We start from the raw sequence: 12,245 nt of genomic DNA, 5'->3' as shown, positions 1-12,245 counted from the left end.
TTTACCCACATGGCCATTTTATTCTGGGCTCAAATACTACAATGATTTTATAAGCCTCATTGTACACACTTTGATGAATCCAAGGCAGGGCTGTCTTTACTGTCCAGCAAACAGGTCTTACAGCATGGCTCACTCTAATTTAAGGAGAGCCTGTTTGTTGCAGATGGAGAGAAAAGATGTCAAAGTGGAGGCTGTTGGCTGCTCTGGCGTAGAGGACGGGCGGCATCCCAGGTTTGGATTATCTGAGTGTGGACCAGTTTTGCAGGTCCAGGAGCCCTGTTTACCAGTGGGTTAGGGGCACTGATGAATTCCTGCTTTCCAAGCTTATAGGAGAGTATGGCATGAATCCACACCACTGAAATTTAATACGTGTAGCCTCATGGGGATGTGGGCGGTGCGCAGAGAGGAGGTGGGAACCTCCTTAAAATGCAGATTCTGATCCAGCAGACCTGGGGTGGGGCCTGAGCTTCTCTGCATGTCTAACCAGTCCCCCACCACACTTTGAGTAGCAAGGATGGATTTTGGAAGCCGATTTTTCTGGACTTTCGTTACTTGTCACCACTCATCATTTCCTAGCAACCCAAGGACTGCTTCAGGAGCATAGAGGCCAGGAAAGAGGGCCAAGTCTTCCAGGTTTGTTGGGCTTCATGCCTTTCTGGTCACATCTTCCATGGGCCTGGACATCTCCATGGCTCAGGTTACATATTTCTTTAGTCAAGTTCCTAGCGTGATGGGAGGCCTGGGTACTTTGGGCTTCTCTGTGTCCCAGGGCTTTCCCAGTGATTTGTCTGCCAACCTTCTGCAAGGATGGATGGGCTTCTTCCTCAGGGCTAACCTACTCCTTTAAGGGTTGAGTCTTCCTTGTTGAGAGTCACCTTGGCGACTCTCCAAGAGCTAGGGATGTATTGGCCACAGTGTTTACATGATAAATAAGAGGAATCCCGTTTAGAATACATAATCCCGTCTGGAAACCAGAGAGGAAGGTGAGAAGGGAACCGAGGAGTGCTCCTGGGACAGGCTGGCCAGCGAGTGCTGGCCTGACGCCTGACTCCATTTCCCTGCTCAGACATCCCTGAGCTGCACCCCAGATTCTTGTTCCGAGAGCTTGAGCTGCAGACGCGGGCTTTGCTGGGCATGTCATTGGAGCTGGGTGCTCAGATGAGGCTGCCTGGTTGAGATCCCAGGGATCAGTGGTCCAGGGGCTCTGAGCGGCTGGAGAGGGACTGCTGAGACCCGCTGGTTACCTGTTTGGCTTTGTTGCTGAAGAGACCAGTTCTCGGTCTAGTGCTCGGTCTAGATATTCTAGATCATCACACTATCTATGAATACCCTGATTCAAAACAACGAAAATCACAAAATACAATAGCCTATAAAAATAATGATTGCCTTAAGTTTAAAAAGGCGTTTTTTCCAGAGAACCCAGAGTACTCTTCAGGTCCTCCTCTTGTTTATTCCTGGAGGCCCTCTGTGCCAGGAGGCCGAGAGGAGTAGAATCGAGGGGGCTTTTAGCTCCAGCTCGCAGGCTGTTTCTGGGGAACCCATCTCTTCCGCAGGCCATGCTTTTATTCTCCATACTTGGGGCATGTGTGGGACCCTGTGGCTACTGGACCCCTTCCCTGCAGGGAAAGGTTTAAAAAAATTCCTGTGGGTTGAAAATCCCAACACATGCCCGTGTTATGTTCCTTTTGTTTCTTTCTCTATCTCCCTCAACTTTTTAAAATTTTTATTTTTTTGATAAAAAGCCCCGGTCAGCCTGCCTACGCCCCTTGCCAGAGAGCAGAGCCGGCTGAGCAGGCTGGTCAGCCCTGATGGGCTCCACGCCTCTGACCATAGAAGCAGACACAAGATCGGTGAGGCTCGCTGGGACTTAGGAGGGACACTGGCTCTTCAGGTGTTTCTTCTTCTCCACCGCCAGTCTCAAGGCCCAAAGGAGCTTGTCCTTGTTATTCAGGATGTTGTACTCAGAGAGCTTCACCAGCTTGTCAAAGGCGGCCTCTGTGTATGTCAGCTCCTTGGTAGCGTATGGAGTTTGGGGGCCATAAATGTCCACGTGGCCGTGTTCCAGCTCCTCGGGGCTTCGCTCCACACCTGGAGGCAGCAGAAGGACTTACTATACACAGAAGGTTGTAATGGCTTGTGTCTGTCTCTCTCCCCATGGCCTGTCCCAGCGCACGTGGGCACACACACACACATGCACATGCACACCTCCATGCTCCTCAGGGCAGGGATGCAGCTTGCCCATCTTAGGACCACCCTAGCAGGACACAGAGCCAGGCACCTAGTGGGATGTCAATAAATGTTGAATGACTGAAAGAGTAAAGGATGACATTGCTGGCTCATGCAGGGGTGGGGGGCTTTGCTTTCTTCCAAAGCCAAGGTTGGTTCAGACTAGAGCTAAGCTGGGCGTCCCTGTTAGTAAAATCAGAAGACTACACAAGTCCAAACATAGGAGCTCTCAGCCCAAGACCAGTGGGTGGTGGGAACTGAGTTCAGAGGCGGCTTACCTGGGGCCTTGTATTTCTGGAAGGAGTCGTTGATGAGTGGGAAGAAAAGGACGATGGGGCCATTAGGCTCCTGGGAGTTCTCCAGCAAGTAGCACTCCTTGAGGTTTTCCTCATCCTCTTGCAGCTCGTATTTGGGGAAGGGGATGTTCTGCACGGTGCAGTACTCACAGGTTTGTTTCATGGGCTGGAAAAGAACAGGACACGTTGGAGGATTAGGAAGGGTGGGGGTGGGTAAGCAACCTGGAGCTCTAGATCCAGCTTCCTGATTTCCCCAGCCAACAACTCAGGTCTCCAACTACTTTGCCTCTTTGTGCTATTTTCAGAACAAAGAGCCTGAGACAGTAGGTTGGTGTGGGTCCAACTACAAGCTCCTTCTGAAGGTGGACAGAAGCCCTTTCAATGATGCTTCACCCAAACACAGACCTGGGTAGATGTGGGCAGCAGCATGAGGGTGACTGGAGCTATGCACATCTGGCCATGTCCGGCCAGGCTCCTGGGGGATGTGCATGGCCTTTGGAACGGACAAAGGGCCACAAGGCTGGAAAGGACTCTGAAAGGGCATCTTTATAAACATGATGTAACAGAAAGAGCGGTGGACTGAGAATGTCAGAATCCCCTTACTTCTGCCCCCCGTTCCAAGCTCACTAGTAGTGTGATCTTGAGCGAGCCACTGACCCCTCTCTGTGCCTCAGTTTCCCAACCTATAACACAGGAATAATAGCAGTTGTGCCATCCACCTCGAAGAGCTGGTGTAAAGATCAAGAGAGAGCAGGTGTAGGAAAGCACGCTGTCACTCATTTATAAACTTGACTCCTTATCGTTGGCGTCATGCTTATCCTCTGTCTGTACGCCCCTTTCCTGGGCTTCAGGATAAGACTGTACTAAAGGAGACCAAAGAACAGTTTCTTCCCCTTAAAAGGCCAGAACTTTTCAAAGGTAAATAGAGAAAAATAAATAAAAACCTCTGGTCCTGGCTTTTAATACAATCACATGGAGGGTCATATTTCCTGAGGAAAAGGGCAATGTGATTATTTTGAAAATAGGACATTATAAACTCTTGAAGTGGTATAAAACTTTAGAACTGACTGGACTCCATTAAGTCTATTTTTAAGAACTCCTTTTTTTTTTTTTTTTTTTGCAGCTGATGAATTGCCAAATACAGCAAATGGTCAGATAATAAAATTGCTGAAATAAAACTAGAATTCACTCCCTGGGTCTCTTTAAAGCCCACACTGCATGTGAGGGCCAGCCAGCTGCCCCCCGAGGCTTGGACGGCTAACCTCACGTCAGGTAGAGCCACCTGAGTTTCTCTGATGCTAAGTCTTGGGGCCTGTGGGGAATGCATGTTCTCCCATTTCCCAGTTTCGTGAAGTCTCAGTATGTGGCCTGTCTCAGAAGAGGCACAGCGCTCCTGCTCAGGCAGGAGCCTTTCTTTGTCACACTCGCCTTTGTCTGGGAGCCAGCACAGTAATTGAGGTGGATGATGAGGTCGACTTTTCTCTCGGGCCTGAGGAGGGGTGGGTAGCTGGAGTTGATGAAGAATGCGGTGTCCAACAGGCACAAGTGGCTCACAGACTCTGTCAGCTGGTTTGGGAAGCCATCTAGCACCGTGTCTGAAAGCCAAGATTTCCAGTTACCATCACGCCCTGGTGCCCTGATCTCAGCAGATGGTCCCATTCTGTGGACAGAATGCCCTGCCTGGAGCTCCTTCCCCTGGGCCTGGGCTTTGGGCCCTCCCCCTTCCAGCCAGGACCCCCAGTGAGTCCCAGTGCCCCTTGGGGTGGGCTGATAAAGAATAGCATTATCTTGGTGTTGTAGCAAGTCTTTTATGGAACACACAGAGAAAAACCACTCTGACTCAGCCACAGAGCTTTGGGGTTGCGGGGGTATAAGACTATCTTATAAATGAGTGCACACCCTGGGCCCAGAGCCAGCTACCCTTTCTGCCCCAGACAGCGAGAATGAGGATTATTAGGCTAGGTCAAAGCAGCCATTTGCAGGCTGTGGCCAAGGAAAATACCAACGATGGGGGCGAGTCAATCTTCGAGCAGGGTGGGGAGGGGGCACTGAGTTGAAGCTACATGACCACAATTTAAGACCTGGCTCTGCCATTTACCATTTGGGGGTTCTTGAGCTGGGCCATCCCTACCCAACTCTCGGGGGCACCATTCACATTAAAAGGTGCCCCCAGAGCACAACGAGAGAAAGTCAGGGCCCACATTTCCCCAACAGGGTCCCAACTTCTACCTGCTGGGATTGTTGTACAGATTCAAGTAATTAAATACCAACACTGCTCCACCCACATTCAGAACCTCACCAAACATGGAAGACGCCCTCGGCAGAGTCTGCCCCCCCCTCCCCCCACCCCTACGAACATGGTCGGAGGAGCTTTGCCACCCTTTCTCCACGGCAGCCTCAACACGCACTTCTGCTTTATCCAGGCAGAGGCAGGCGGCCAGGGAGGGTTACCTCTCCACATGGAGAACTGGCTGTTCTGGAGGTAGTCGGTGTGCAGCTGCAGGCCCAACAGGAAGTTGTGGAACTGAGACACAAAGGCCCGGTGGGTGAGGATGCTGCGGAAAGTATTGGAGAGCCACGACCCTGGGATCACCACTGTAGTGTCCAAGACGTTGGCATCACATTTGGGGATTTCGGGCAGGAGTGGCTCATCTTCTGCAGGGGAGAGGGAGGACGGAAGGCGGTCACAAGAGCTGGGGTCCCCAGGTGGCCCAGATGGAGCCTGCATGGTTACCCAGCACCCAGGGGTCAGCACTGTAAGTGCGGTTCACACCTCCTTTGCCTAGTTGTTAAGGCCCTGGCATTGGAGACTTAGAGACCAGGGACAGGGTGGTGGAGAAGAGGGGTGATGACAGGTAAGGGGCGCGGGTCCCAGAGAGGACAGGGAATCTAGAAGCCCCCCTGTAACTGTGCTTGTGGATCCCTACCCCCTTAGCTCTCCTGGGCACTGTACCACTCTGCTGGCCCCTCCTCCACCCCCAGCCAGGCCCGGGCGGACCCCTGAAGCTTGTGCCGGAGACTTGATCACCCTCCCCTCCAGGCAGGGACGACCCCACCCTAGCTGCTTTCTCATCTCTGAACCACAGAGATGACGTTGAAACATGAGGCAGGTGGACTGGGCCTTGCTTTGTGATCCACCCCTCCCCCGCATCACCCAACCAAGAGGGGAAGCCAGTGGGGTCACCCACCGATGTCGTGCACTCTCTCCCTGGTCCATCTGTGGAAAAACTCCTCCGAGCTTTGGGACAGATTCCAGGCATCAAGCAAGTTTAGGGAGAAGATGCTGCTCCACAAGCCTAGGGGGCAGGGCCAGCCGTGAGCACCTCTGCCCCAGAGCCCCCAGCCACCCAAACATTGACTGCTTCTACCTTGGCCTTGATGTTCCCTCCCAGTCGGGCTGCTCAGGGGGTGAGACAGACTTTGATTCCCCTCCCCCCACAGGGCAGCGGGACCCCCATGACAGATGAGGGCATGCTGGCAAATGCAGGAGGGTTGCATGCTCAAGGGATAACCCAAACCAGCACCAGCACCCAGGACAAGATCCTGGGGGAACGGAGCAGGCCTCCCTGTCACTCCTCTAATTCAAAGGGGGGCCTGCCCAGCATGGGGAGGGGTGCCCATGGGCCTCCCTGGGCCAGGAGTCACCTAGCATGTAGCACATCCGTGACTCTGGGATCCTCTTCATCAGCCGCCCCATGAAGAACTCGGAGCCGAAGAGCTCGGTGGGGATGAAGGCCCCGTACTTCTGCAGGCCCACCTCGTAGGGGGAGAACTCACACCACTCTGCCCAGGAAGCAGCAGGGCGGGGTGTCAGTCTCCAGCCTGGACAGTCCAACCCTCCCTCCTCAGGGCTCCTACAGGTCCGGGGCCTTGGGGGACCTGCGACAGGGAGGCCGCAGTCCCCCCACAGGGCACAAGGGGGCGCCCACGACTGGTTTCTGTTGGCCAGGCAAAACAGCTTTGCCACCTGCATGGTTCATTTGCTCCACCAAACTGGATAAACAGAGACCACAACCGACCTCGAAGCAGGGCAGGTTTCTAGAGTCCCTCATTCTGGGCACCTTAAGAAATATCTAGAACCCCTTCCCTTCATAACTTTATTACCCCGTCCCATCAAACGTCTGCTCCTAGAAAAGCCACAAGCCCCCACCAGCCTGATCTAGCCACACAGAAGGGGTAGCAAAGTCGAGACGGAGGGTGGCAAAGGTATGTGGTGGGTTGTGCGTGTGCTGGGGCGCTGGGTACCTTTGCCTGCCAAGAAGGGACACCCTTATAAATTTCTAGCCACCAGTGTTACCTCTGAAATCCTGGTTGCTTACATCATCCTTGACATTGATGGTGAGGTAGATGGGCAGGGGGTTCTGGCCCTCACACAGAGCAGCACGCTGATCTGACAGTTTGGATTCATTTCTCTGTGGGGAAATGAAATGGTGAAGGAGCAGAGGCAGCCTGGAGACAGTGCAGAATAAGGGGGACGCTCTGGACCTGCAGCAGGCCTTTTCCCGATTCCTGAGCCCACCCGGCGGCTGTGCAGGTCCCAGCCGACACCAGTCAATGTACCCATACAATGTTCGCTCGTCCCTGGGCTAGTCACCATCCCAGACGTATGGACGGGAGTGGGACTGAATCTACAGCTTAGGGCTGTCCCTCAGAGTCCCAGGATTCTCCTCGCGTCTCAAGGACCAGGGAAGGAGAAGCTAGGGGTGGAAAAGGCCACCACTGTCCCTCTTCATCCCCATCATCTTCCACCTGATGTACCCTGGAGCAGGTCCATTTTTCTTATCTGCTTTGCATGTTAGGCTCCCTCATAAAATTTGTTTGGGAGGGGGAAAAAGCTGCTTGTAAGAAAATTTAAACAAAAGGCTTGGAAATGGTGCACCAGCTGTCAGCCAAGGTCCCTCTGAGTCCCCAGAGCATGGTGCTGCCAAATCAGAGGGGAGCCTGCAGACCGGCCAGGGCCACAAGCCACCTCCCGAAATGAATCAGCCAGTGTAGCCAGGCCAGTTGAGGGGTTAGAGGCCCACGCTCTGACCCTAGGCTCTGAGCAGCTGCCTGCTGGCTGCCCATCCCTGGTTATTCAAGTGTGTGAAGGCCCCGACCTTGTGTGGGCTGCTAAACACACTTGTGGGACAGACAACTCTTAGGCTTCCCTTGAAAGGCAAGCAGGGTGCCTCACATAATGGCCCAGGGATCCGGGCACTGCAGAGCTGAGTCCTGGGAGTAGAGAGAAAACTATAGACTCAGGGAAGAACCCAGTCCATACTCACTGTCAAGGGGCCCCAAGGGAAAGAGGCTCCTGCCCTGGCCAGAGTGGAACAGCAGAGACCTCCTAATTTCAATCCTACACTTGCTCCCTGGGAACCTTGGCTCCTCCTCATACCAAACCCCAGGCAACACTCAGATGTCTGTTGTCAAAAGCCTGGGTGCTTTCCTCTCATCTCACGGAGCACTAAGTATTGCTAGAAATATTAACTACCACTCATTGATGTCGTTCCCATTTAAGGAATAGCACAAAGCAGGACCCAGATTTAAATCCTATCCTGCCTGAATCCAAAGGCCAACGCCCTCAGTCTCTGCCTGCCCTGCTTCATCATAAGCACAGATTAGATGGTGGGTTATCAAGAGGGGGAGGGTGGGGGCTCCATCAAAAGCTGTGAGTGCCTCAGTTCTGAATCGGCATTGCCTAGCACAGTTTCTGACGTGCAGGAGGTACTTAATTTTTTTGAATGAAAAAAGAATGAAGGAATGAATGCACTTTGAAGATAAGGTTCAGGTCATCCTTCATTTTAGGGATGACCTGCATTTAGACTGAGAGCAGCAGGGATCCTGAGGCAGGCCCATTTATGCCCATGGCGGGCACCAAACTCCTCTGACAGACAGCTTGTTTAGAGGATTCTCCAAGGGCCTTGCTGAACCTTTCAGACCAGCCGTCTAGGATGCTTCCACCCAGCCCTTCTTCCCTCTCTCCTCCACTTGGGGTCAGACTTGTATCACAGTCTGATGCCTCTCCAGCCTCCCCCAGCTCCCTCCCTGTGTTCTCTCCTGGTGTCTTGGCATGGCTGTCAGAGGACATGCTGCCGCTCGGCAGGACTGCTCCTAAGCCATCCCCACCACAAGGGTCTCAGTCATACACGAAAGGCATGTGGGAAGACAATTCCACCATCTTCCTCCATCATGCACTCAGGCACCTCATGCTTCCTACTGTCCACAGGTGAATCTGCAGGTCTAAGCTAGCTTCCTTCTCATGAGAAGTAAGTCCAGAACCGCACCCCCCTTCTTCCCAGCCATGAAGAAAGAGAGCTGGTCATCAGCCAGGGCAGGTTGGACCTCGGAAGAAGCTGAGCACCTACCTCATCCCCCAGACAGGCCTCAATCAGCAGGCCCCAGAAATCTGTAAAGGTGACCTTGTAGCCTTCCTGACTGCGCTGCCGAAGCTCCTCCTGGAATTTGGAGAGCTGGTCTGGGAACAGGGCAGGCATCTTGTCTTTGACCACGTGCCTCCGTGCCTCAAATATGGCAGGCTCTAGGTTTTTGGAGGACCAGTTAGGGTCACGGTACAAGGTAGCCATGGTCCTGGAGAGAGAGACACACATGGAGAAAGAACTGAGCCAGTCCAGGTCCGATCAACACTGGACCCTGGCCAGAGAGAAGATGGACAGATGGTGGGAGACCCTAACTCACCAGGAAAGGAGCCTGGAGGAAAGGGGTGAACATTATTATTCATAGTCACAATGGCCACCATGTGCCAGGTACAGCATGTTGCTTGAGAGTGAGGATTCTGGGGACACCTGGGTGGCGCAGTTGGTTAAGCATCTGCCTTCGGCTCAGGTCATGATCCCGGCGTCCTGGGATCAAGCCCTGCATCAGGCTCCCTGCTTAGCAGGGAGTATGATTCCCCCTCTCTCTCTGCCCCTCCCCCTGCTCGTGTTCTCTCTCTCTCAAATAAATAAATAAAATCTAAAAAAAGAAAAAGAAAAAAGAGTGAGGATTCTGGACCCAGATCTTCCTGGGTTCAAAACCAGACTCTACCACTCGCTAGCTGTCTAATCTTGGGCAAGTTATCTAACTGCTCTTCACATCAGTTTCCCCATCTGTGGAATGGAGAGAATTATTACTGTACCTACTTCTAAGAGTTATTGTGAAGATTACACGAGTTAATGCAATTTAAAGTGGTTCGAACAGTGGCCAGCACAAAGTGTGTGCTGGGTCGTGGGGCCGTGAGGCCAACATTGGAAGCCAGGCTTGGCTGATTCCAGATCCTGGACTCGTTCCACTCTGCCACATTCATTCCCATAATTATGATGCTGGCTAAAGATTTATTTCCCCTGCTTCTGCTGAACTTATATGGGGGCAGTGGGAAGGAGTAAAACAAAGACGGAGACCCCTCTAGCCCCAGGTCTCTTCTTGGCCTGGACCCAGCCTTTCTGTCGAGGTCAGGACAGCACCCTGAAACCCTGTGCCCCAGGTGACCTTGTCTGCAGCGTCACTGTTGTCTGAACGGTGGCCTCTGCCTTCACAGGGCTTGTTCCTGGTCTGGGAAGGTGGGGGTTGGTCAAGAGATTTCGTGGACAAAAAGCACGCTGCTCTCCATAAGATTCACTCTTATTTTTATATGTTTAAAGAGCTTTCAAAACCATTAGAAATGATTGATTTTAAAAGGATACTTCCCAGTGCTTTCCCAGGCCAGGAGACCCTTCCCTTCCCCCCCCTTCCCCCTAAATTCCTCCCAGTCTCCTGCTCAGAAGGATGCAGGTGCCCCTTGACCCTGATGGAAGCAGGTTTTATCTCCTTAGTGTACCACCCATGGGCCATGCCAATAAACGTTAGCTGTCCTTCTGTCCCATCTGGGCTGAAGCCTCGGAGTTCCTGATGCACCAGCAGCCCTTGGCCTTTCTAGGGAAAGTTCACATCCACTGCTCAGATGAAAGTTACCTAGCGCTCCTCCTGGATGAGGGGCCAGCTTGGGACCTCGGGGGCTCAGAGGCCCCAGTCCCTGACAGAAGAAGATGCAGCCCCTCGTGGTCAAGGGTCCCCTGCCAGGGCTGTGTTATGACCTCGGTGGGCCTCTTCCACCATAAAAATATTAAAAATTATGTTTTATGATTGTTGTATAAAAACAAATATAATAATGTTATATTTGTCCTCAGGCGAGAAGTTCTTTTTTTTTTTTTTTCCTGATCTTAAAAGAAGGTAAAACATTTTTCTGGGCTTCTACAAGCAGTGTGGGCCCTAGGCACGGTGGCTCCTGTGGAGAAGTCGACCTCACACTGGCCTCATGTTGTGGGGGGGGGGGTTGGCTCGCTGTCCTTGCTCACCAGCAGAGAGTGAGGGAGCCCCCAGGGCAGAGAGAGGGGCAAGGCAAGGATGGGGATGGGCTGGGGTGGGGGCAGCCAGAGCAGCTGGGCCGGCTCCGCGCGGCCTCGGAGAGCTGGCAGGCTTGGAGAGGGCACCTGCATCTTCCCGGCAGGATGGGTCAGTGGCGGGAGTGGTTCATGCGTCCTAGCCACTGTGTTTCTGGGTCCCTGCTGCAGCCCCAGGACACCCAGTACTGGGAGAGCCTCACACAACGACCCCATGGGGTCAGTGCTATTGTTAGACCCATTTTACAGATTCAGAAACTGAGACTCAGAGAAGTGAAGCTGCTGCCCAAGGTCACACAGCTGTAAGGGGTAGAGCTGCCCAGGTTTTGTGAGTCACCCTACCTGGGGGTGGGGAGAGCTTCACCAGAGACCCCCGGCTAGCCTGTTTAGTGCTTGCTCTGGGCTCCACAGGGCAGTGGCAGCCAGCTCCTTACCAGGTGGCCCCAGACAGGCCAGTGATGTAGCTGGCACAGTTCAGGATGTTCAGCTTCTGCAGCCCCAGCAGGTGGCCATACATGGCGGTCATGGATCTGGTTCCACCCCCGGTGGCCATGATGGCTATCAGCGGTACCTGGGAGCATACGGAGGCAGACTCTTGGGGCGGTGCGGGGTAGGAGAAGACACAGACTGACAGACGGAAGCTTAGAAAGAACAGTGGAGGACGGAGAACTGGCTACAGACAGCAGAGAGCGAGGCACTGAGTGACCTGAAAACTGCCTTTCATAGAGTGATGGGCCACCTGGTAGGTCTAGAATTAGATCTTCGCTCCAAACCCAATAGTTGGTGAGGGTAAGCGGCTCCGAAGCTTCACACAGCTTGCTCAATCAGAACGTTGTGGCTGGAAGAATTCTTTGCACTGTTAGTCTAGCCCTCTGTTAACAGATGATGACACTGGGGTCCAGCGGGCCGAGGGACTTGCTCGAGAACCCAGCTAGTGTGAGATTCCCTACGGGTTCCTTCTGTGCAAGGCTATGATATTAGGGCACCAGGCCCAGACCTGGCACATGAGAGGTGCTCGGTATATATTGTATGGACAACAACAGGAATCACTGCTCCTACTTGATGTGGGAAGGAGCAGGGTTGTCACCTCTGGATTTACATAGGTCGAAGATGCCCTTGGTGTTTTCCCCTAAAGATGGGAAAGTGGGGAGGGCGATCCTTGCCAAGATGTACTCTATTTGAGCAGGGACGGTAAGATCCTTCTGTCTGCTAAAGCCCCATCAGAGCCCTCCTCGGGCACCAGGTCTCCACCTCTTGCACTTGGAAGGTGACCTGCTGCCTGGGGGGTGTGGACCTCAGTCCATAGCAGGGAGGTGACAAAGGGCTCTAACAAAGGCACACCTTCTGCCCCGTGGGAAGAAGC

At 53.2% G+C, this 12,245-nt stretch overlaps 1 protein-coding gene across 2 annotated transcripts in view; it reads right to left on the bottom strand.

Moving 5' to 3' along the window:
- Window positions 1–12,245, bottom strand: part of PLA2G4E (phospholipase A2 group IVE) — a 33,782-nt gene continuing 21,537 nt past the window's right edge. Inside the window, exons 12-20 of one of the 2 annotated variants that reach the window (XM_036084593.2) lie at window positions 11,317–11,453; window positions 8,873–9,095; window positions 6,820–6,934; window positions 6,168–6,305; window positions 5,711–5,818; window positions 4,974–5,177; window positions 3,951–4,117; window positions 2,505–2,688; window positions 1–2,088 (exon numbers count right to left, since the gene is read on the bottom strand). In XM_036084593.2, coding sequence (XP_035940486.2) covers window positions 1,868–2,088; window positions 2,505–2,688; window positions 3,951–4,117; window positions 4,974–5,177; window positions 5,711–5,818; window positions 6,168–6,305; window positions 6,820–6,934; window positions 8,873–9,095; window positions 11,317–11,453 — 1,497 coding nt within the window. In that variant the 3' untranslated portion in view covers window positions 1–1,867. The other variant, XM_078079492.1, reaches the window with a different exon arrangement.

Source organism: Halichoerus grypus, chromosome 8, assembly GCF_964656455.1.
Source record: "Halichoerus grypus chromosome 8, mHalGry1.hap1.1, whole genome shotgun sequence".
Classification (NCBI taxonomy): domain Eukaryota; kingdom Metazoa; phylum Chordata; class Mammalia; order Carnivora; family Phocidae; genus Halichoerus; species Halichoerus grypus.
This window is presented reverse-complemented; position numbering and strand designations above follow the sequence as displayed.